The sequence below is a fragment of the Epinephelus fuscoguttatus genome, linkage group LG15, assembly GCF_011397635.1.
Source record: "Epinephelus fuscoguttatus linkage group LG15, E.fuscoguttatus.final_Chr_v1".
NCBI lineage: Eukaryota > Metazoa > Chordata > Actinopteri > Perciformes > Serranidae > Epinephelus > Epinephelus fuscoguttatus.
In genome coordinates this window covers 23499892-23524923 of record NC_064766.1, presented here as the reverse complement: position 1 = coordinate 23524923, position 25032 = coordinate 23499892, and the positions used below count along the sequence as shown (strand labels likewise).

Sequence of the window (25032 nt, the reverse complement as noted above, 5' to 3'; positions counted from 1 at the left end):
GAAGGCGAGAGGAAAAAAAGAGACATTTTTGCATGTGTTTCATTTGGTACTCAGGTTTGTGGAAAAATTTGAGAATGACGTAAGTGTGAATGTGTGTGTGTGTGGCTGCTGTACCTCATCAGTTGAGCCTCAGGTACTAAGCTCCAGACCTTCTCCATGCGACTGATGCCCCCAATGAAGTCCTCTAATGTTAGGAGACTCTGCAGGCTTGCGTTCATATAGCAGGTCTGCCCAATGTTTGGAAATCTGACACAGAAACACAGCGAGTCAAAACACACGTCAGTATTCATTCTTCACTGACCAATCACAAACAGGTATTTCAGTTTGATTTGATGGATTCATCTCTCATTACAACTTTGATTCATGTGCAGATGTACTCACCCAAAGCACTTGATGGGGCTATCCAGAGACCTATCAGTGTCCCAGATGACATTTGTTAGGTTGCTATGGAGATAAAAAAAAAACAACAACACACAAACACATGGTTAATAAACAAGCAAGAGGCTGACAGAGCAGAGTGTGTGTTTATAAGCTGCGACCTATGTGACAAAGTTGGTTAAGCAAGCTACGCAAGAGGCAGAGCATACACAAAAAGATTCCCAGGTAAAATTAATAATGTAAAATATTTTAAGAATACTTTCGCTACAGAATATCACTGCAAGATTTAAGAATATTAGTCAGTGAATATAAGAGGAATTAAGAAAAATTATCAACTGTTTATGTTCCTGACAGACACTGAAAGCAGCATGGAATGAATGTCACTACCTCCTCTCAGGGTTTGGTGAGTCCGTCTTTTTGTCGTTGGTGATGTTGGCTGGTGAGACGCGTTTTCTCTGTTGGAGGAAAAACAAACTTGAATTGTTCAATAATGCAAACATAAGAATTAACTATATCAGTACTCTCAATGAGTCCTGGCTGGTGAATATCTGGTGACATTGGCTCTGTGAAACATACCCTGCCGTTGATTGACAGCCAACGCCAAAAATTCCTCACGGCTTGCTTTTGTGACGCAGTTTGAGCGTCTGAGGTGGTGACAGTAGGTCTAAAGAGAAACATGGTTGGTTATTTTACAGAGATAAATCATACAGACACTCTGTGTCCTTGTGCTCATCTCTGGAGTTTTGTGGGGAAAATTAAAGAGTTAGCAAACAACATGTCTGTAGAAACAAAAACGCACTCTGAATGAGCGTCTTACCTTTCCTGTGGGGCTGAAGGCCTCCTACCAGGAACACTTTTCTTCTGTAGAGTGAAAACCAAAGCAATATTATGAGGAAACTGTTTTAAACTTCTTTTTTCGCAGCCATTTCCAACTAAAATGTTTAAATATAAATGTTACAGTCTACTAAAATGAGATTAATGTGAAGCTCTGACACTCTGACGTCAAACATACGTCAAGGTAACCAAAGAGGCGATTCCACCAGCTCTTCTTCTTTGGCTGTCGGTCCTCCCAAGCTGGCTTTGCTGAGCCTGGAGCAGCAGGTACATCCTGGACACCGCCACTGGTGGTTAAGAGAGACACAGTTAGTTTTTCTGCTTTCGAGGCCAGATAAATGAATCATAAATCATTTGCAAGAATTGTTTCCAGAAAAAAAATCACTCTCACAGTTAACACAATCAGAAACAATTTGTGTCAAACTTAAACACTTGACACTAAAAACACTAATCTCAGACAGTTTGTACATGTTGCCTGTATATTTATTATTTTATTTTTTTAGCGCTCCAAGATTTTACCAGTTAAAAAACAATGAGAATTTTGCTTTCAAATCTCAGGTCTGCAGCTCTGGCACTAACTCTTAAAGGTTTGGATTACTACCAAGAAACTACATACTAAAAAATGTAAATACTTGTATTAATACTACTTTATTTCTGGTAAAATCCTTCTAAACCCTTAATAAAGACTGCAAATGAAACAGACCACTGAAGTGTATTTTGTACTGAAGTGTATGTCCTTACCTTGTCTGATGGCTGGAGTGCTGTTTCTTCTCATCAGACACAGTCTTCACAGATCCTTGTTTCTTCTGTTAAGAACAAAGAAAAATAAGATGAACACTGACTGAAAATTAAAATGCCTTTATAGAGTAGTCTGGGAATGAGTCCTAAACCCCGAAAATGAGTTTGCATTTTTGCACACTTGGTTTCCTTGTCTTGAAGTCAATGAGTTTTTTGAATCTGGTTTTGGTTAGGTGCCTGAAATATGGTCTGTGCTTAACACCAAAGACTTCCACATTTTGTTCTAGGACATAAGATATGTCAGCAAATATCCCACTTGTGAAATTTTAAGCCTTTAGGTGTCTTACAAAGGTGGTTGCTAACGAGTGATTAAATGAGACTACAGAGTGTCATCACGTTGACAGCTTCACAGCCTTGTTGGGGCAGTGAATGAAGTAATTTAGATAACATTAGCTTTTTACTTCCGCTGATTACATTTACACTTCAAAAATCATAATAGTGGTGTAAATATTTGAAGATTATTTGCTGTATAAAACACACAAGTATCATAAACTGTTGTTTTCCTGCAATAATCGAATATAAGGGGAAAATCCCCTCTGCTTTTGTCGAGGGAATCAGGGTAACACTAGCATCTGTGTCGGCCTACAAAAAACCTCTAGATAGACTATAATTTGACTGCAAGTATCGAAAAACACACTGAAGTCATGGAAACTTTTTCATTTCACAAGGTCACGTTAAAAGCCGTGGATCTACAGAAAGAGAGAGACAAACCTTTCGGCCAAAAATACGTTGTCCGAGCATCTTCGCGGTGTTGTGGATCTCTCTTGAAATTCGAGTCAAGTTGTGATGTCCGTCTGCACTGTTTGACTGCTGTAGTCAAACTGTCTGTTGCAACATTCCACTTGTACTTACCAACTTCTGGCCCCACAAAGAGGTTCTACAGAACATGACACTACGTTCTGTTCCAGAACACATTCTGCATCTTTTAATTTTCATAATGTGAGCATCTCTGTAATATATTCAAACAAAAACAAACCACAAGCTACAACAGTTTCAGTCTTCTTCACATTGACACAAGGAGTTGGCGACATGGAGTTTAAACAACATACAAAAAATGTCAGGTATAAACCAGAACACAACAACACATGAGATACACGTCAAATATGTTGATACCATTCAAAATCAATGCAAATGGAGCCTCTGGGATTTTTCCTTCACCAAAACATAATAAGATGGATTAAACCAGAAGGAACGGCATTGATTGCAGAATTGTATTCATATAATGCGACTGGCCAGAACCTTTCACAGTGTTATGATAAGCCACCGGTCAGCCACATGACACCTGTCACAGCAGAATGATATGTGGACAGGCACCGTCCGATGGAAGCGTACTTTAAAAAGACACAATACATTTAACAGGCGTAAAATGACCCATCCCAGACAACGCTTTGTCGCCTTGACCTCGTCACATGTCCACGTTTGGTCATGGACTCTCCACATCCACATACAATGTGAAAGGTACCCTGGGTGCATTGGTTGTTGACGTTCTGGCACACCGTGTCAAGTTCTGCCTGTTACATGCATTGTCTTCTTTCAAAATAAACACACTACATTAGTGTATTTTTGCCTTCAACAACAAACACAAGTGGTTAGGTTTAGGAAAAAAGAACAGGGTTTCACATGTTTCATTCTTTTGAGCACATGCTAATAAATATTCTATTTACAATAAAAAATGAGTCTCTCAGGGTGTCGGTAGATTAGTGGATAGAGCAGGCGCCCCATGTACAAGGCTGTTGCTGCAGGGGCTGGGGTTCGACTCCAGCCTGTGGCCATTTCCTGCATGTCCCTCTCTCTCTCCCTTTCACACTTGTCTGTCCTGTCAATTAAAGGCTAAAAAATGCCCCAAAAAATCTAAAAAAAACCAACCAAACAAAAAAGCGAGTCTCTCCTGATTGAAATGTCAATAAATTACCCTCAAGGCAAAAAGCCTTCAGCTCATTAATGACGTAATGACAGCTTGTCCTAGCTTGTAATGAAGAGCATGTTATCCACAAAGGATCTCCTGGAATAGCTCCTATGATGTCTCAGGAACATAGAGGACTTAACACAAATAGGCTTTCAGCTGCACTGCTCCCAGGCTCTGGAACTTCCTGCCCCTATACATTCAACAGTCTGACAGCATAAATTCCTTCAAATCCCATCACAAACCCAACCTTTTAAACAGTCTTACTGATTTTATCACAGCATCAATATGTGTCTGCCCATACATCTCTTGTTCTGTGTGTTATTTTACGCTCTGTAACGTGACCTTGGGTGTTTTGAGAGGTGCCTTTTAAATGAAATGTATTATTTCACAGTTATTATATTAATTGTTTTCAATGTAGACACAGGACAGGCACGCTCAAAAGTTAGAGCAATGCTGTCGCAATGTGCAAAAATTCTCAAACGTGATGCAAGGTGCAACAGATAGGCCTTGAGATAAACCGAGTTCAACTTGTGGAACACAATAGCACACACTGCACATCATGTGACAGGTACAACCAGTCACAGCAGGCAGATATCTCTCCCTTCTTCTGTAAATATTAGTCAGTATGCGTTTCTCAATACTCAAGCTCAGCAGTTCGCACTTGTGGACTTGGCAAGTGCCTGCGCAGTCAGTCAATTACGAAAATGAATCCGCTGATGTGGTCGTTGTATTTCAAATCAACAATGGGGTGATAACAAAAGTAACATTGTAAAGCGATTTGGTTTCGGGGTACCTGTAATACTACTACCAAAATTCTATAGTACTTAATTACATTACTTGCTCCTGGAAAAAGAAATATTATGTACTGTAACATGATACTGCCCAACACTGACTGTGGTCCAACGCTGGGTCTAACAGCATTTGATGCTGTTTGCTTTCAACTGGCTCTGCGGTAGAGCCCTGTGCGGGACTGTTTTCTTCATCCCGCTCCTGCCCACTCCCGCTGAATTTCTGACCATTACTGCCCGCAACGTGTGTGTTACACTCCCACCCGCACCCGCAATGTGTATGTCCACTCCCGCCTGCTCCCGCAAAACTCTGAGAATTTATGCCCGCACAATAGAGATGCATTGATTTTGTGTCTTCTCCCGTCCCGCAGGAGAAAACACGTCATTTTATAGGCTATAAATAAAGAGATTCATGGGGTTGTTTGTTTCGTTTCCCTGGCCTGCATGTCTTTTGAAACACTGGTTAGGAATAGCGCTCCTATTTCGTTGTTTTCATTTAGTTTTTAATGAAATAAAGGCTCTTTCGTATTCTATTCTCCTCCTCTGTATTTTATTTATTTTTCTACCTTTATATAATCACGCAGTAAATGAGGTTAAAGTCTCTTTTCTAAGAGAGACCTGAATAAAAAACATTAATGAGATAAAGATAAAGCCTATGCTCAATAACACCAGCATCATCGCGCCTCTTTATTTAATTAACAAATAGCAACAAGAGTAGGCTGTGAGTGGCTCAAATAACACTAATACAGTAAATAACATAACATAAACAAAGTTAATGAATGAAATGAATGAATTTAACAAATGAATCACTTGGCCATAATATTGCTGTGGAGGAAGAGGATGTTGCTGACCGACTGTGGTCCCAATCCTGTGCGTCTCTCACGGGACACTAAAGGTCCGCTCTGAAGGCGCACTGGATGTGGAGATACTGAAGATGAAATGCGCCAGCTTTGAGAGCGCTGGGAAGTAGAAGGCTCAGTGTGCCTTCACACCTTGTTTGAGCTTCTTTTCCACATCATTTGTTAACTCCATCCTGTCGCTATAGGCTACATCCCGATCCCACAGGGGTTTTTTTAGCCGCCCATTCCCGCCCGCAGCAAAGTTCAAACCGCCCGCTCCCGCAAGATTTGGATTGGGTCCCACGGGACCCGGCGGGACCCAATCCCAATGCAGCCCTCTACTTTGCAGCAGCTGCTCCTCTAATCCCAGCTGGCACCAGATGTCAAAATGACGTCAGACAGATGTTAAATTTTGGTTGGAATGAAAATCAGGTTGACAATATTTAAAACGTCTAATGACATTTCACACAATTTCACGCTGTGTGGACGTTAAAGGAGCAATAAGCGAAATCGTTTCACTGCTAGGTTCGCTGTTGTGCACTGCCTGTAGAGCAAAACAAAGTGTGTCATGAGCCACTCCTCCCTCTATCTCTGCTCTCCAACACCCACCCCCCGGGGACGTTAGCATGGCAGCCCATTAGTGCTAACATCCCCACGCTTCTCCGCCAGGCTCAGTGAGTCGGAGCCGAGAAGCGTGGGGACTTTAGTGTTAGCACTAGTCGGCTGCCATGCTAACGTTCCGGAAGCCTGCTCCTTGGCTCCGGCGAGCTCTAGCGTGGGGACGTTAGCGTTAGCACTAGTCGTCTGCTATGCTAACGTTCCAACTCTTCTCCGTGAGCTCTCACGGCTCACGGAGAAGAGAGGAATGTTAGCGTTAGCTCCCAGAGTTAGCACTAGAGCTACTACAGCTACTGGAGTAGATTGCAACTATGGAGCGCTTCTACCAGCTCTTCTAGTCACTGAGCCTCGCCTCCATTTCAGCAAATATATTACATTTATTACAGGTACCATCATCATTGAAGTAGGCAGGGGAGTAGCTGAACACAACCGCCAGGCTGCCCGCCGGGCTACATTTTACAATGCTAATTGCAAATGTTAGCTGGGCTGCCGGCCTACTCACCTAACACAACCATAATGCCTGACCCATTGCTGGGACCGAGGCGCTAATAACTCAAGCTCTGGACATTAACCCATGCTACGACAGTAACATTAAATTTAATTGAATCGACATAGCGACATGTGCCTAACGTTACTGTAACACTAATTAAAACAGACATTTGACTTTATGTTGTACCTGTCCAGGAGAAGAAGAGCTAGCTCCGAGTCAGATTGTAGCCTCTTTAGCTCTCGCAGTGCTCTCCACCTTGGAAATGCAAGGCCAATGTTAATCCGAGTTCTGTCCCTTTCTTTATCTGACAACTTCTTCGCCAACAACCGTTGTTTCTTTAGAGGTAATGTCAGATCCTGGTCGTCTTCAGGTGGACGTTCCGCTCTCTGCCATTTCATTTCGAAAATATGCGTTGCCATTGCTCACTGACTGTAGCCTTTTATAGGGAGGGAGGGCCAAGGGCTCCGGGGGGGGGGAACGTGCAGCCGGACCGGCTTGTAAACAATAGGCTGGAGATCAACACAGAGAGAGGGTGTGTGAGGTCATGCTATACTCCAGATGAAATTACACCTCTAGTTCTTCACATAGCAATATTTTAATTCCTTCAATCTAGAAATGACGAATTTCGCTTATTGCTCCTTCAACATTATGTTGTTTTCCTGATGCTGGGTTTTGTTCTCCATACCTTACGACTAATGTCACCATTCTATGTCAGGCTGACTTTGGCATGAGATATTTGGAGAATGTTGGATTTTACTTAACAACACAACTTAAAACAAAATATCACTGGTCATCTGTTGTCAGTATTCTACATCAAATTGGCACATCACAACCTAAATTCAACCAAATATCAAGTCTAACAACGTTGGTGGCCAGCTGGGATCCATCAGTCTAATATGATCAGCTCCAAGCGATTCTACCACAAGCTGATTGAAAGGAAGTCTTTAAGTTTAATAATCAGTTTGTACATCATTACTCCACACACACACACACACACACACACACACACACACACACACACACACACACAGACCTACACTTTAAACTCAACAAATTGCTGCCAAGGAAAAAGAAAAGGTCATGAAAAGTTCTGGTTGTGCTGCGTTCATTGACCTGTAAAATCCTCCACATTCAGAGAAGAGAAACAGAAGGGTCACAAAGGAAAACACACACACACTCAAAAAAAAAAGGAAAAGATAAGAAAAAACAACTGAGAAGTTTGCTGATCTCCCCCCCTCCCACCTTCAGCTACCGCTACACATAGAATCTATTTCTGGGGGAAACACTGCAGTATATATATTTATCAGGTGATGATTTCTTTAGGGACACATTTGTTCTTAGCTTGCAAACTGGTCTCCTCTCCTAGACAATTTTACTGCTTAATTTCAGTTGGCATCTACATCTCATCCCCCGGCAGGAAATGATGAAATGGGATGCTTATCAGAGGAACACATTGCAGAAGTCGACACCAGACATCCCAACTCTGCAATCTTCATTCTCGCTGATTTGTGCTGGAACTGGTTACCTTTCCAACCCGTGAGGACAAAATATTCAATCTTTTTTTTTTTTCTTTGCGTATTTTGCTTTATTAAGGGCACACCTTGCCTGAAGCAGTTCTGACCAGGCAGTTATTCAGACTGTGCCATCAGAATTTCAATCAAGCCAAACCGAAGTGGACCCCAGAGGAGACTGAACAGCTGGGAGACTGCAAACTAAGTGGGCTTCGCATTCCTGCACGGACACTCTCTGTGCTGGAAAACCCATCTTAATGTGCCCCTAGCATCTTATGCAATAGTCTTCCATCAACAGCTGCCATCACTTCACCCTCATCATCACTGAAGACTTCAGCAGCACAGCATCAGGAATGCAGGAAGCCTCGAATGCAACACCAACCACCATCTCCACTGTCTCCTGCCCACTAGCTCCTATTTAGTTTTACTGGAGCAGTTGGAGGCTAGCTGAGCTAACCTCAGTTAAAATGAAGACAGAAAGAGCCCAACATTCTCCCATCTGCTGAAACAGGTGATAGGTCAATCTCTACAATTTGCCCACATGGCAAAATTGTCAGTGGCTGTACCTGTCAAAATGGGTCATCACTTTACTGTGGAGTAACTGTTTCCTCCTGCATGTCTGAATCCTGCTTGTTGACTACACTGACGACACCTTCCATTATATCCCAGCTGATAAGGTATTGTATGTTCTGGCAGATGGGAGGCAGTTTCGTCACCAGGAGCCACTCTGACCCCAAAGGTTTTTGGGTTCCAATCATTTCCTCCAAACACTGAGGTTTGTATCACCTGCCACTGAAGCAGTTTGATGGACAGTGACTTTCAGTAGACAAAAACACTTACCACAAAAAGATGACAAAATATCCACACACTGCTGTCTTGTTCCCAAATCCTCTTCTATTTCCCATGGCCATGGCTATGGAAGCAATTACAAGACATGAGTATTTGAATTTTAACAGCCACTGAATACTTAATATTGAAATTCAAACATCACTGAATTCATAGCATTCAAATATTTTACTTTGAGAATTGTGCATTTTAATTAATTTGGTTTGAATTGGCCTCTTTGAAATTACCATAAAACTTCAATTAATAGCCCGGGCTAATATTTGCTTAAATCACTGAAATCAACAGGCCCATTGGGACAGGTCTTTAATTCCTTTCACACAAAACTGTTGCTCAGCAAAGATGGAAAATACAATCAAATTGTTTATTTGAATCAGTATGAATATTACTTGTATAAAAATTAGGCTTCAGATAATATATCAATTATGAATAACTCATTTGATCTAGCTCCGACAGAGCGCATCAGAGAGAGTTACGACACTCTAGGGTTACGGCACTACGGCATACCGACACAACACCACTTTATACTGTTAAAACAACACTCACAACTTGGATTATTTCTATGGAAAACCCGTTTGATTCTTTTGACCTGAGGATCCTTACAGTCTAAATAAATATGAATAACTTACAGGGTAATCAAGGAATGGACACTTAATTCGAGATCGCCAACAACCTGCTTTTATACATCCATTGAACCTCTATTAAAAGAAATGAACTGCTTGGCAACCAGAACAAGCTTCTAATAGAGACATGGGTGCAGATCTGATGACAAGTTTGGGGGGGACACAATCAGTTGTGATTTTTTTTTTAATTGCACACATGCAAATCATGCCCACAGAGCACTTGAGATTGCCAGCATATTTCACGATTTCATAGAGGCTCATCACCATCACCAAGTCATTCAAAAAGCACTACAAAGAGAATCATATGGTTACCTTTACTGTTTATTTCTCTTAAACAGTCAGTAGTACATGGAAGCAGCCATCACCCTCCTTTTCACTGCTTCGCTGTTAGTTGATGCTACTTCTAGTTTCAGGGTCTCAGGCATGTTATGTCCACTCACATTCTCATCTCTCGCCTCTCACGGATTCCCATTTCTCCTCATCATCTTCCCTTTCTCCCAGTATATAGGACTACTGTATACATTTGTTCAATTTCAATCATTTAAGCTATTTAAAATTGGGGGGGACAATTTGTGTTTTTCAGAATTTGGGGTGGACATGTCCCCCCGTCCACCCCGGGATCTGCACCCATGAATAGAGACAGGTGTTTATTTGTCAAAATGTGTAGCCACACCAGACTAGTAAAAGGGGCTGGGCCTTTAATTGAAGTTTTACAGTAAAATATAGATTTCTTGATTTGCATTAACAAAAGCAAAATTTAATTTATTTTTTCAGTGTTCACAGATTCTGATCCAAAACTACAAGTTTCAGAATAAAAAACGGGAAGGAAAAAATTTTTTTTATATATATATATATATATATATATATATATATATATATATATATTCAGGCTGCTCAAATTCAATTCATCAAATTCAGACCCAAGAACTCATGCTAAAAAACGTTCAGCTTCTCAGACTGCAAATCAAGAAATGTAATATTTCAATTTAAAAGATGTGAATTCAAAACAAAAGTCTGTCTCAATAACCCGTTGGAGCTATTTTGCCAACAACTCCTCGGGTCAAGTTGAGGATGGAACACGCATGTATATGAGATGAGCTGTTACAACACATTAGACATTATCTGTAAACTGGGGAATACACAGGTGAGGACAATAAACCCAATCATTCACACAATACCTACGTATGTGGAAACAGCACAGAGTCAAACAGCTGAATCTTTGCCAAGCTCTGTCGGCTTTGGTGAATTGGTTGAAAACGTCATTCCCAGCTGACTTATTGTTTCCTGCTGACTCATTGTGAAACTACAACCCTGCCAAAGGTTCTTCAATATACAGTTGATGGATACATTATGATACTGTGCTGAAAGACTGAAGTTGAAGCTCAGTGTCCCAGGCAAAAAGTCAGCTTTTAATTAGTTGATGATTCATGAAAAAGACAAGACAAAAGAAAAAAGCAGCAACATTGTTCTTGCAGTTCAAGGAAGATCTAGTTAGCCAAAGAATTACAGTATTATAAATGAAAATGGAAATAAAATGTGATTTTGTTCCAACATAACACTGTCTGGATGCTTACTGTAGAAAAATACACTTGGACAAACAAGGAGAAAAGGTCATGAAGAGGAGGACTGACTGATGAGTTCAGAATATGTAACGCTGTCTCAGGTAAAGTGTTTGTACAAAAGAGAACCAAGTGAGAAAAAACAAATCTGATGATTCATTTTCTAAGTTTGATCCAAGTATTTTTTCTTTTGTGTTTGGCTGAAAGGTCCAGTGTGAATGATTCAGGGGGATATTTTAGCAGAAATTAAATATAAGTATGTTCATTACTTCACTACTTCGAGCTCGTTAGCTAGGCATGCTAATGTTTGCAGGTTTTACCAGAGTAGACAAATACATTGTTAGTAGGGGTGTAACGGTACACAAAAATCTCGGTTCGGTACGTACCTCGGTACACAAGTCATGGTTCGTTTTTTTTCTGTACAGTAATGAAAAAAATAGACAACTATTAAATATCTTTTACTTACTGGTAACCTTAATAAAACATACCACCACAGCAGTTAACTCTTTTTACACAATTTTTGAATGAAACAAATATATATAAAATCCTGCTTTTTCACATTGTTTGAATGAAAATAGAAATATCAAAGTGAAAAATAAAATCCTGCTGTTTTTTAAACACATTTTCTGAATGAAAAATATAAATATATATTTCTGCTTTAACAGTTTTACTCAATTAAAATAAAAAGTATAGTGCAGCTGGTCAGCTTTAAAGCCTGCTCAGATTCAGTTTTACTAGGAACTTACTTAGCTTTCCCACTTTGTTAAAGTGCAGTAAACAAAACATGCTTATATCTAAAGTGCAGCTTAAACAATTTTACTCAACTCCAATGGCGTTGGTTATTTCTTTAGCGCGATGGTCAGGGAAACGCTCTTTCTTTTTAAACAACGATGATATCGTAGTTTGCACCAGATTGCTTTTTCTAGTCGTGCCGGTTAACCTTCAAACTCGGGTGGTGTCGCTTTAGATGCGTTAGCATGTTAGATGTGTTTCCAAGTACATACCCGACCGCTGTCCTGCAGTGTCGGCACACTGCTTTTGTTTTGTCCACTTGTTTATTTCCATCTTCGTATTTTACCCTGAAACCAAAGTGTTCCCAAACGGAGGACTTAAGGTTTGCGGGTGGGTCTTCAGGTTCGTCAGGCTCACTTGCCATGTTGTCAAAATGCGAGAATGCGCTGCACAAAGTGAAAGCGGAGATTTACGGGACTCGGTCCGTCACTCAATTATGTCCGTCGGGGAACTAGATATTTGAAATGGTTCGGCTCGCAAAAACGGAATTAAAAAAACCCAAAATAAAATAAAATAATATCCTGCGCCCAATAATTCGGTACAGGGTTGTGCCGAACCGAAAGTCGCGTACTGAACGTTTCGACACAAATACATGTACCGTTACGGCCCTAATTGTTAGATACTTTACACTTTACCTCCCAACTCTTGAGATACCTGATGTATTACAGTAGAACCTCGTGCACACCGCTCAGCGTGTAGAGCTTGACAGGTCCGCGAGCCACAGCTCAGCTATGATTGGACAATTGCTGTACAGGGAAGGGACTTACCAAACGGTCAGTCATTACCGAGCCCTGACAAAGAATTTATGGGTGTCTGTGTGCACCCTGATGATTGCCTAAACAACTCACCACTCTTGATGACTGAGTGGATCACTTGTGTAGCTAGTTGTTCAAAGGCTAGTTTTATTATCACTGAGACCCTCTTTTTGACAGTAAAAAAGCTTTTAAATTATACTCTGCTTCAGGAATGATGGACATTCTAAACTCCTCAGTCACAGTCTGATTCACCGTCCTCCTCCTACTCCAACAATAAAAACTTTTTATGCTTACTTCTGATTTCAATCAACAACACAGCAGCACTGACATACCACAAATTAAAACAGCACTGTAGAGACGTGTGTGTGTGTATGTGTGTGCATGTATGCATTTATATATCCCAATTATAAGCTGCAAAGCAGATAGCTGTATTTTAAAATGCAGTTATGGCCAAGTAGGTGATAACTAAATGTTACATTTTTATTTTATTTTTTTCAAATTTGCACAGTGAAGCTGTTTGTGTGAGTTTACGCCCGTTCTGAAAACATTATTAGGATGCACTGTGCTGCTGATCTCTGCTCTTATCTCTGGGTAAAAGCTGTGCTGCTGAATTGTGAAATAGTTGCAGATGAGAAAGCAGTTTGTGTTTATATTTGAAGCATGAAAGTATGGTCCTTACAAAAGGATTTGGAGAGGAGGGCGATGTAAGTGCCACAGCAACACTTTGGACTTGATTCTTGAAATTCTGATGATGATCTCTTTTCCCTGTCAAACTTTTAATTACCATATTGAAAAAGTTAATGGGTAACAACCTGGTTTAACCCAATGTTCCTCTATTTTTGTGTCTAACTGACTAATTGGAACAATCATTTTTTCCCCAGTAATGGCAGAGAGAGAGCTGCAGCAGTGAAACATTTTGCAATGTAGACCCTGCAGGCAATTCAGCACTGTCAATTTATTTCCACTGAAAGTGTTTGTTTTGGCTACTGACAGACTCAGATTGTTACACAAAGTGTCTGACAACATTATTAAAAGGATCCCTACAGAGACAGACCTTTTTGTTATAGAGTAAGATCCTTTTTTGTTTAACCATCAACAGCCCTGAAATAGCCACCGTCAAACCCACCAGACTCCATTTAAATAAAAAGTAGTTTTAAAACCCACCTCAAAGTCAACAGAAACAAAATGAAACTCACAAAAGCTGTCTTGGTTCATCTGTCCACATTCACCCAGTTTGATGGGAAAATATCATAGACTGTATAAAATAATGGACATAGAGCTGCTGACCCACTGGTTTGAAGGCTCCCATTTCATCCTTAGGCTGAAGGGGAGGGTGGAGCTGTGGAGAAGTGAGGGGTGGATCTGATTCATAGACTGTGGTGATACCTAACAGACAGCCTGTCACTCAAAGTGGCTCCGCCCTTAAATATGCGTAACTTTGGGCCTTAATCAAATGTAAAAGTTAAGTTATATAAACATTCACCCCTTGTACAGTTGCTGCTGTTTGTTGTTTGTTGTCGTTGTAATTGTTTGCTGCAAAGCTGGGCAATTTAACATGGGGGTCTATGAGGATTGACTGGCAAACACTACAAACACTAGTGAGTCACATTCACACACACACAAACACATTCATACACTGGTGGCCAAGGCTACCATACAAGGTGCAACCTTTTTTAACACACTCAAACACTGATGGAACAGCCATCGGGAGCAATTTGGGGTTCTGTGTCTTGCTCAAGGATACTTCTTCGACTTTGACTGAAAGGATATTTCGAGTTCATGCAGACTGGAGGAGCTGCGGATTGAACTGCTGATCTTCCGATTGGTGGATGGCCCGCTCTCCAAATCTGCCTCTGAGCCACAGCCGCCCCAAGTAGTATAGTGCAGATGTAGATAGTGTAGATGACCTGATATGACTTCAGCTGGATGATCTGACATGACTCTGACTGAATTTTGGTAGGTGAGCAGAAGCAATTGTTCGTAAAAACAAGTTATCTAAATAACAGGAAACAGCAGCTTAATTGACAGGAAACACCTTTTAATGTGCATGGGAAAGTTTATAGGTGTGTCAACTGATACTGCTTGTTTGTCAGACACTATTAATTGTCATGATGTACCAATTATTTGTCTTTCTCTTGAGTAAACCCTAAAATGTCCAATACTGTGCTTTGATTCGTGCTATTCCACAACGACTGCTGCATGAAAAGTCTGCTGGCTCTGTGAATGCTTAAATTATTGTTTATTTAAATGGAGTCTGATGTGTTAAACAATGGCAATATTCGGTCTGTTTATGATTAAACAAAATACATCTTACACCTTAACAAAAAGGTCTATCTCCGTAGGGATTCCTTTCGTTAAGTTTTCAGACACTTAGGGCCCATCCCAATACCCCCCCTTAGCCCTACCCCTACATTTGTGCATTCCCGTGAGGGGTAGTGGTGTCCCAATTCCTTTTTGCATGTAGGGGTAGGGGGCATAACGAGGGGTAGTGGGTATGAAACTAGCCCTTCGGAACGAGGGATTTCAGATGCTGACTTGCCAGCGAAGAGTAGACGTTGCCATGGCTACCACCGAGCAAGAGACGGGGAAAAAAGTTCATACATAGTTCACGTTACCGTCGTCTGGTTGCTTGTTAGCTAGCTAGTTAGGTAGCTCGCACCATCTGGGGTCTGTCATCTGTCCTGTTCTGCAAAACTGTCGGACTTTTCACATTACGATAACACGCCAACTAGTATAACTATGCTGCCTCGTAATGTTAGCTGGTTAGCTAGCTAGCAGAAGTCCCCTGTCGTCTGCCGTTCATCAAACGAAGCATGATGAATGCGTCAAACTCCATTGTAGATGCTGGTTGGAAATGTAGATGCCTCGCAGCTTCCTGTTTAAAATAGTTATGTATGCATGAACATAACCGTCGTGGTGACGTAGTGAGTGGTGTCCCAATTCCTAGGGAAAGATTTCTACCCCTACCCCTCGTTGCTTCATTTTGAGGGCCAAGGGGTAGTGGACAACCGGGGGGTATTGGGATTGGGCCTTAGAATAACAATCTGAGCCTGTCAGTGGCAAAAAAACCCAACCTTAAACTGATATAATCTGATGGTGCTTGATTGCCTGAAGAGATTAAATTGCAGCCTGTTTGGTCTCACTTAGCACTGGACAAATTTCAAAAACAGTTGTGCCCATGAGTTATAAAAGACACATGAGACACAGAACCATGGGAAAATAAGATCAAGGTTGGAAAATACTGAAGGTATCCTTTTAAATGAATTCTGTAAGTTGCAGCTGGTGGCTATACCTTTATATTATTTATTTATTTATACAACATTTAAGTATCTCAAGACAACTTTTAATAAGTTCTGTTCTGTGTTTATGATATGGTACACTAGGCCACTAAACAGAAGTTTATGAAACTTTAATTGCAACTCTGAATTTAGACTTTATTTGCTTTATATTGATATACAACAAAAGTCACTGTGTTCTCTGCTCAGAACGTCTTTGTTCATATCTGTCTCCCACTGTTCAGTCTGATCAGTTTGAGGTGACCTCTATCTGCTCTGTGTTAGACTGTATGTGTTCCGCTACGTCACCCCTGTTACAGATGTCTTTATTACTTCGCTTTGGAAAAGCACATTTTGCACACGTGCACACCTACATCCAGCTGATCCATGATGCTGATACTGTTGGACCATTCTTACACAGAATGAATGCTGCTGATACAGAATGAGCTTTTCTTCAAACTTTAAATTGCTCCTTTTTCTTGTGAATGTGATATGTAAATTCTTATTAACCCCAAATGACTCTTTCAGCCATTGTATCGCAGTGAACAAAAACCTCAAAACGAGAACAAAGCTAATAAAAAAAATTGCCTCAGTGCTGAGGCTGATCTGTACTGGCCTGTTTCTGCTCTGCCATCTGTCCATTTATTTCTGTCATGAACAGTGGAGTACAGAACAAAGCAGAACTGCGCAGCCTGCAGACCCGGGCTGACCTGGGCCCAGTTTCTCATGTTTAAGCACTGAGATTATCAAAGCTGCTCCAAGGGCACCAGATAAAGCAGATTTTTAGCTCTCACGAACTACAGAGGAGGGCAACAGAACAGAAAGCAGTCTACACATGGCCTGAGCTTCATTTTATGGTCATAAAGGACCAAAGAGCAAAAAAGTAAATGTAACACAATATAGATTTTCACCAGAATACAATCAGAGCAGGAACAGCAATACCCTCAGAGATTAGCATTACGCTACAGAAAATTATGACAATTAACTGTCTCATTTCCCACCTCGGGTACCTCATAATAATAATAAGAGATGCACAACTATAATGCGGTTATTTCCCATGCCAAAACTGATATCTGCACCTTTTTTTCACATAACTGCAGAGAACATCGAGTCTCTCTCTGTAGTGGAATTAACTTTACTTTGCTTCCTTTTATGTTGTGTTCACATCGAGTGCAAATTAAACAATTTGCACCAGTGACTTACAGGTAAAGTCAAAGGAAAGACCCGAAAAGACGCAAAATTGCCACTGGGTAGCACGATGTATGCCATGTATGCACCACTAGCACGAGTCAACAAATCAACAAAAATATTCTAGTGTTAAAACTCGCCCAAGTAATGCAGTAAAACATGGAAATTTGAATCACGTTTGAGCACAAATGAAACAATCTGCATGAGTAAAGTCAATGTAAAGACAAAATCAGATGCGAATTCCCACTGGGTGGCACTATGGACGCAATGGACCCAACGCAAATGATGTGAAATATGCAAATTAAGCGGGGTGAAGCAAATGAAGCGAGTAGCTCGATTTTGCATCATACGTTTTGTCATGTGAGAGGTGAAAAATTTTGAACTTCATTAACTAATTTGCACAACAATAGTTAAACAGCATGAGATCCTTTGGGGATGTATGACACAGAGGACGTACAGGCTGAAGTTCATTCATCGATTCAGCGATTTCTTACATTTTCTCTTGAACATGTATGAAGCGAGTCAACACAAAATACTCTAGTGTTCAAACTCGTGTTGTTGTGTGTTGTTGTGCCCACACTGAGCACATATAAAACAATTTTCATGACTGAAATACATGTAAAAAGACACAGCTTGATGTGAATTCCTGCTGGGCGGTGCAATGAACACGACAAATATGACGCAAACTACACAAATTAAGTGGCATGAATGAAGTGAGTAGTGCTAATACATGTCATATGCTTTTTTTGTGACAGCTGAAAATTCTGAACTTCAGTTGACGCCTAGGACGTACCAGCGGACATTCACCCTTTGATTCAGCGTTTTCTCGCACAAATGAAGCAAGTGAGTTCAAACTTGAAGCGCATGGTGTTTGGCGCGAATAAAACAATTTGCATGAGTGAATTACAAGTAAAGCTAACATAAGGACACAGTTAGACATGAATTTCCGCCAGGCAGCAGAATGGACGCAATGGACTTGACGCAAATGACACGAACTACACAAATTAAGCAGTGTGAACAATTATTATTCATATGCTTTTTTCAAGAAGGATGTATGGACTACCTTGCTTTGCTTGCTGCCACTCGGACTGGATGGATGAGGCCTCTAGTTTCATGCTTGTAAACAGGCTGTAACAGCTATTAACATCACAGCAGTGCATTTTCCTCTGTTTACACTGGACCACATCACTTGGCTGGCTGTGTTGATCCTGATATTAGTGTGTTATGGATATTTCACCTGCTCTCGCTCTTATCTGAAGAGCCTCTTGATAGGACAGGCAGTCCTGATCAATACCATAACAAATCCCTGCTGCTTTAATGACAGAGAAACACAATAATCAATGACAATTTCACATTCAAGCTAATTGCCATTTTGTAATAACACAGATACTGGACTGGGTTGAAAAATGAAATGATGAAACTAAATTTGATGGTGAATTAGACACATTTTTTTTCGAACTGATGACACAAATAATGACCTCACAACACCGACAGATACCAGGGTCAGCCAGGGTTTTATAGTGAACATTTTAAACCAAGAAACTGAAGGCAACATGAGCATATTTTCTGCTGAATATTGGGGAGTGCACAGAATGAAGCAGATGGTAGTTGTTAAGCATTGCTTTCTTCAGATACAGTAGATTGAGCAGTAGATTTCTAGCAACAACGAATGAAATCCCACAAACCAATCAAGTAACTCCCCATCCAACCCGGTTAAACAGAGCAGAACAGATAGAATTTGACACACTGTAAAACTCATATTTGCAATTACTAGTCTCCACACCATCCCGTTCTCATCTGAAAAGAAAACATAATTTAACTTTCTCAAACAATTACACTCGGGGGAACTTTGACAATGGAGAGCGAAGAACAGGCCTCGGGGACTGATGCAGCAGTTTTAGGTTTGTTTATCTACGCCATGCTTTATCACAGTATACATCACATTGTTGCAGCAGTATTTCACTTTGGTTGCCTGCAGCGCACATACAGTCTGCAAAAAAATATGGGTCGCCTGCAGAAATGCCATCGCTTTTAATTTGAAATCACTCTGCAAAAAAGACATTTTATCACACACATAAACTACACAGGTGTGGACTTTAAGTTTGATTGTTTTCTGTATTTATGGCTGTTATTGTACATTTCTTGTAACTGATAAGAGCGCCTCGCTTCCAGCAGTGGAGGCTTTAGATTACTGAAGCAGCCAAGCTGCTCTTTGACTCCTTTTGGAGGACTGTTAGGAGCATGGACTGTTCATATGAAGTAAAAATACACCATAAAGCTGAAACAAAAGCTGTGAATCAACACGTTGTATCAATAAAACTTTAAATTCACTCTTGATGAACACTGCCAGGGCGATGAGGGCAATCAGGTTGCTGACACACTTGCAGTAAAAACCAGAGCTAACAGATATCACCTGCTGTGCGCCCAGCATGCTGCCTTGCCCATGGGGCTCTGGTATCGATCAGTCTCTCTGTTTGACCACACTACTCAAACCTCAATCGTTTGTCTCTTCCTCTGTGTGTCTCCCTCCCTCTCTCAATGCCCCATTAGTGCTGTGAACAGCCGTCAGGGACGCCTGGGGCTGCTGGGTAAAACACTGAACAGAGCTGACAGCGGAGAGGGAGGAGAGGGCAGGAGAAGTAATGTAGCAGAGTGGTGAGAGCAGAGAGAGGAGTCAGGTAAACTGGATGGAGGCATGGTCTTGCCATGAGGACGTTGAAAGTGGTGAAGCAATATATCAGCACAAGCTCACTATAGTCTACACTGTATCTATAGGTAGAGATAGGGAGCTGGAGCTCTCTGGGAAATTTTGGATCCTAATGTACTTTCTCTGCAACTTTTTGTGCTAGGACGCCTTCACTTTTTCAGTTTTTACTCAGACAACTCACTCATACTTGTCTAAATTGATGGAGTGAGTTAGACAAGTCAGGAAGAGTTTGTCAATGTGGGTCTGCTTTTTGTAAGACAAATTTCACTTTTCCCCCTTTTATTTCACCTCTCCATCCTGTTCTCTTCCACAGGTCGTCAATACTGACGCTGAGCTTACACACCTGTAGTTCGGTTCATTTGATCGCACCAGAAGGAAAAATTGCAGTTTAGTTTTAGTTTGGTTCCTGTTCACACTGACTTTTTGCAAACAAACCAAAAGGAGTAAGCATAAAGTTCTACTGACTGACAGGTAACTCTAGACTGCAAATCAATGGCATGTTATGAATAATGACTAACACAGAGACGGGATGAAAAGAAGCCGTCTTGTACAGTAATGATTCAGGGCTTAATACTGTGGGATCACTTTAACAGCAAAATTCAGGCTGCAGATGACCATTCAAAAAAATATATGATGGAATATACTGCAGTAGGCTCAGATATTTACTCTCCTGTAGATCAAAGTTTCATATTTACAGTTATTCCTGCTGACTCAACATGTTTTGATGTGTAAAAATGAGGGACTGTGTGAGGTTGAAATGGTTCTGGATGTACAGAGTAGAAGCTGCTCTGACACACAGACTCTGAGGAAGAATTTGCAAACAATGAAGTTTATATTTAAGAGAAAACCGCTGTGATTTCATTAAATAGTCGCGCGCACACACACACACACACACACACACACACACAAATTCTTATAATTATCTGCTAAAAACACTTTAAATATTTTTAAAGAATCCCAGAGAACAGATGCCTGCAGAGGCTCCAGCTCTGCGTTCCTTCGCTCATCCTCTGCGCTCTTTGTGCACAGCGTGTGCAGCACCAAACCGCACATAAGATTTGTTTAAATGATTATCGGAAGTAACTATTGGAAGTGCGGCGTGGAAGACTTAAACCTTATTTCAAGTTAAGGTTGGTCTCTAAAGATAAGTGGAAGTGTGAAAGTATTTTGGCATCTGTCTCTGCTCACACCATGCAGTTAGTGAGCCCAAACTGACAGAAAGTCGGAGGAAGACAGTGTGATTTTACGCTAGACTAGCTTATGTGCGGTTAGGCTTAATGGTGGGTTATTGCCTAAATTTGTCTAACTGTACTAAGATGTTTTATTAACTGTTCAATCTCAAAACAGTGACAAACAACGCCAAGGCTTAAGGTAAACACTGTTGTTACTTCGCTGTCAATGAAGACAGGTAATGGAGATGTGATGCTGCTCAGCAGGGCGCTCGATTTGCATGCGTTAACTTGGTTGTGAAGTCGGTTGGGTGGAATTTAAAAACTAAAATATAAAATTAGAAAAAGAAACAGGAAAAAAAATATCTTGGAAAAAGGGCACTTATCTAGTCAGAGGGCAAAAGGGCAGGTGCTTGGGCACCACCTGGGGTCTATCTGTGTAGTGCGTGGTCAGAGTATTAACCAAAGGACAAAAATTTTCAGCTGCTGTTCAAGGTATGCTTTGGAGTTTTTGACCATTAGTAGCATCATGGAGTGTTTTTACAAGCGGGCTCTGCTAGGAAATGCTGCAACGTTCTAATAAGGCACAGAAGAAGACTGACAGCAAGTACACATGGGTGTAAACAAAGCAGGTTATAAATCTTTTTAAAAAATCCCCTTTGCAAACGTTTTATGAGAGAGCAAAAACATTCAACAGATTTGTTAGACCTCAGTGATACACGTATTTTGGTGAGTACCACTGAAAGTGAACAGAACTTTTGTTTTGTGTCTGTAGCTACAGTATGTGTTATTGTAGGTATGCTGGAACAGGAATATGTGCGTGTTTGTGGCTGTGACAGAAACCTAACAGAACTATTTTTTTTCTTTTTTACCAGCCATCTGAAAATATCCCATCCTCGGCTGAACTTCAAATCAAAGCCTTACTAATGTTATCTATATGTATACTGTACACACAGGGGCTCCCTTAAGCATTAGAAAAAAACTATATGTGACATTTAATAACCCAACCTTCCCCTTCAGATGGAGGCTGGATGTGTATTTCTGGAAGTGTATATTGTCTGCACATACTGTACTGTACGTGCTGCTGCAGCAGAGAGTGAATTGATAGGGCTGGCTCTAAAGGGAATACCTTTCCTCTCCTTTCCTCCTCTTTCCTTGCCTTTACCGTCCTTTCCTCAGTCCATGTTTGGCCAATTTTGTATTGTCAAGTTAAATGTCAGGTTAATAGCTGTTAAGTGTTGCTAAGGCTAGATAGCATGTAAATGATTTTTCTTTGACCTGGAGGCTTTCTGCTGCCTGTGACCACTATTTCCTGTCTGAAAGACGGAGAGACACTCGTGGAGCAACATTTCGTCCACCACATATCCAGCCACAAGCTTCATAACTTTTTTGTAGCTGCAGGTGCCCACGATTAAAACCCAGTATTGGTTGTTTAGCCAGTGCAGGGCTACAGCTGACCTCTGCGACTGAGGACGGCTCACCTTTGGTGGGGTGTGTTACCTGGAGCTTCACATTGTTGTGCTGTCAGTTGTAGGTTTGAGGACATGTTTTTCGCAGTGGAAAGAGTTTTAGTCTGACTACCTGCAGCAGCAGTAGTGTTCTTGTCATCTTTCCTCCCAGCAAAATCAAAGTCATGGGAATATTTCCAGCCACTAAGGTATGCGTTTCCATTTTCCAAACTGGCTTGCTGCTTTGTGACATCCCTGCACAGTGTGACAAATATGAAAATGAGTCCGCTGATGTGATTGTTGTATTTCATGTCAGTAGTGATGTGATAACAAAAGTAAAGTTGTATCGAGTTGTTTGGTTTTGGGCTAACTGTAATATTATTGCTGAACTTTTATTAGTAATTAGTTACACTACTGGTTACTGGAAAAAGTAATATTATTACAGTAACATGTTACTATCCAACACTGGTCACATGTGCTCCTTACACATTTAACTGAACCTAACATCTGTCATGCGGTTCAACACACCCTCAGCAAGGACTCAAACAACTGATAAATGAGAAGCAGATACCAGATAAAGAGAGCTGAAATGCTACAGGCAACAGTAAAGTAATAAAGACTGCTCATTAAAAAGAGGTTAGACGACCTGCAGATTAATCAGTCATTCCTCTCAGGAAGCCCTCAGAATAGCCTGTTAGCACTGACTGGATTAAAAGAACCAGAGGCTCTCGCTGTCTCAGTCTCATGAGTCACTCATCATATTAGATATTGAGTTTGTAAAAGGCCTCAGAGGAGACACGTGTTTTTACGTTGTTAACACTTCAGTGGGTGTTTTGTAATATGTTGTAGAGAGCACTCAGAGTTAGCTGGTGAATGATGAAGTACCGGAGCTGGCGAGCTAACCACTAACACCCTTGCATGCTCCCAGTAGAGTACACACCCAGGTTCACTCTATTTTGTCTGTGCTGGGCCGTGTGCTCTGCTGCTGAGTGTTATTGTTAGGATTGTACTTCATTTCATTCAATAAGGACTTACTGAAGAGGGTTAAAAAAAGCTCTCCATGCTAATGAGCATGCTAACAAGTAGATTCTAGCCTTCAATTCCAGCTAGTGAGCTTTCTTGCTGGTGTTCAAGCTTGTTAGCTTATTGGACAATGTTCACACAGTTATTCAAAAGAAACATCCAACTTTTATTAACTGTCACCAAACTTTTTCTCATTTGTGAAGCAGTTTATACTCCAACAGAGGAGGTTAGGTAAAAGTGGACGCTGTAGATGAGTCCATTTTGGACTCTCCAGCCAGCCAAGACGGCTTGCTATTGGGCAATGGTGTAAATTTCCATATCAAATTTTACCAAAGCTGAACTTGATCAGTGCAGATGATTTTGCAGCAAACCTTCTCTTTTTTAAATACTGATTCTGAATAATTTATCTGACATAGCCTTACCTTTTATCATCACTGTTGGCAGAAATCAGAATGTGTCCATATTTCGTCTTTTTAAAAAAAACTTTTAGGAATGAATAGCATTGATCATTACATCTGTCTGTGTTTTTTTTTTTGTTTGTTTTTTGTTTTTTTTTTTACAAATATAGATGTGGAAGTAAGCATCACACTGGTTTCCCCATCAAAAACCCAATGGCACTTTTTCCATTGGATATTGGATTATTGCCAATAATAATATCTGTGGCAAACAAACATTCCTGATACTTACACATTTTATTCAGCAAGATAAGTATCAGAAATAAACACAATTTTCATGATTATTGAAGCCTAAATGCAATCGGCAGAAGTAAAAAGCTAACGTTAGGCTATAAACAAACTACACAACTGTCACATGACTTCACACGTCATCGCCACTATACCAAGACTGTAAAGCTGCGTTCGGCGCAGCATGGCGTGATGATGTTCTGTAGTCCCATTTAGCCACCTGTTAGCAACCGCCTTTTTTAAGACACGTAAAAGCTTCAAAGTTAACGAGTGGGGTATTAACTGACGTATTTCACGTCGGAGAACAAAACATTAAGTCTCTTAAGCTTGCATTAACCAAAGAATTTATTTTAGGCATCTAACCAAAAACCCATTGACTTTGAGACCTGGGAACCAGGAGTGGTAAAATGCTAACTTCTATCCAGGTTTTAGGACTCATTCCTGGCGGACTCTATTGGATCCACTGAATGAAATGGAGAATTAGAGCCTCTTTGGCGCCGCACACAGCTGAGTTAGAGGTAAACAGTGACGAGGTGAATTTGTCGGACTTTTAAATAACAGACTGGTTGTTTGAATGTGTAGCCTACTCTATGAAGACTACTGTTACTAACTGCCACCAGCCTGCTGTGACCTCTGGCACTGGGGTTTAGTCTGGCTAAAACTTACTACAGCTGCTGCTTGGTCTGTCACCAGAGCTTCCACCCACTGTCCTGCCCAGCGAATAGTCTCCTAGCAGCGAGGAGTTATGCTGGGTTCACACTACATGACATTTTTGTCTGTTCTGACAGCCACTATTAGGTGATTG

General features: G+C 40.8%; 1 protein-coding gene across 3 annotated transcripts in view; it reads right to left on the bottom strand.

The window, feature by feature from the left end:
- Positions 1-25032, bottom strand: part of LOC125901590 (ubiquitin carboxyl-terminal hydrolase 37-like) — a 311232-nt gene that overhangs the window by 3880 nt on the left and 282320 nt on the right. For 2 of the 3 annotated variants that reach the window (XM_049597310.1, XM_049597311.1), the window contains exons 1-8: positions 2722-4485; positions 1954-2018; positions 1391-1499; positions 1196-1239; positions 955-1042; positions 766-833; positions 382-444; positions 115-246 (exon numbers count right to left, since the gene is read on the bottom strand). In XM_049597310.1, the coding sequence (XP_049453267.1) occupies positions 115-246; positions 382-444; positions 766-833; positions 955-1042; positions 1196-1239; positions 1391-1499; positions 1954-2018; positions 2722-2751 (599 nt within the window). In that variant the 5' untranslated portion in view covers positions 2752-4485. Of the gene's footprint in view, positions 1-114; positions 247-381; positions 445-765; positions 834-954; positions 1043-1195; positions 1240-1390; positions 1500-1953; positions 2019-2721; positions 4486-25032 lie in introns of those variants that run through there. The other variant, XM_049597312.1, reaches the window with a different exon arrangement.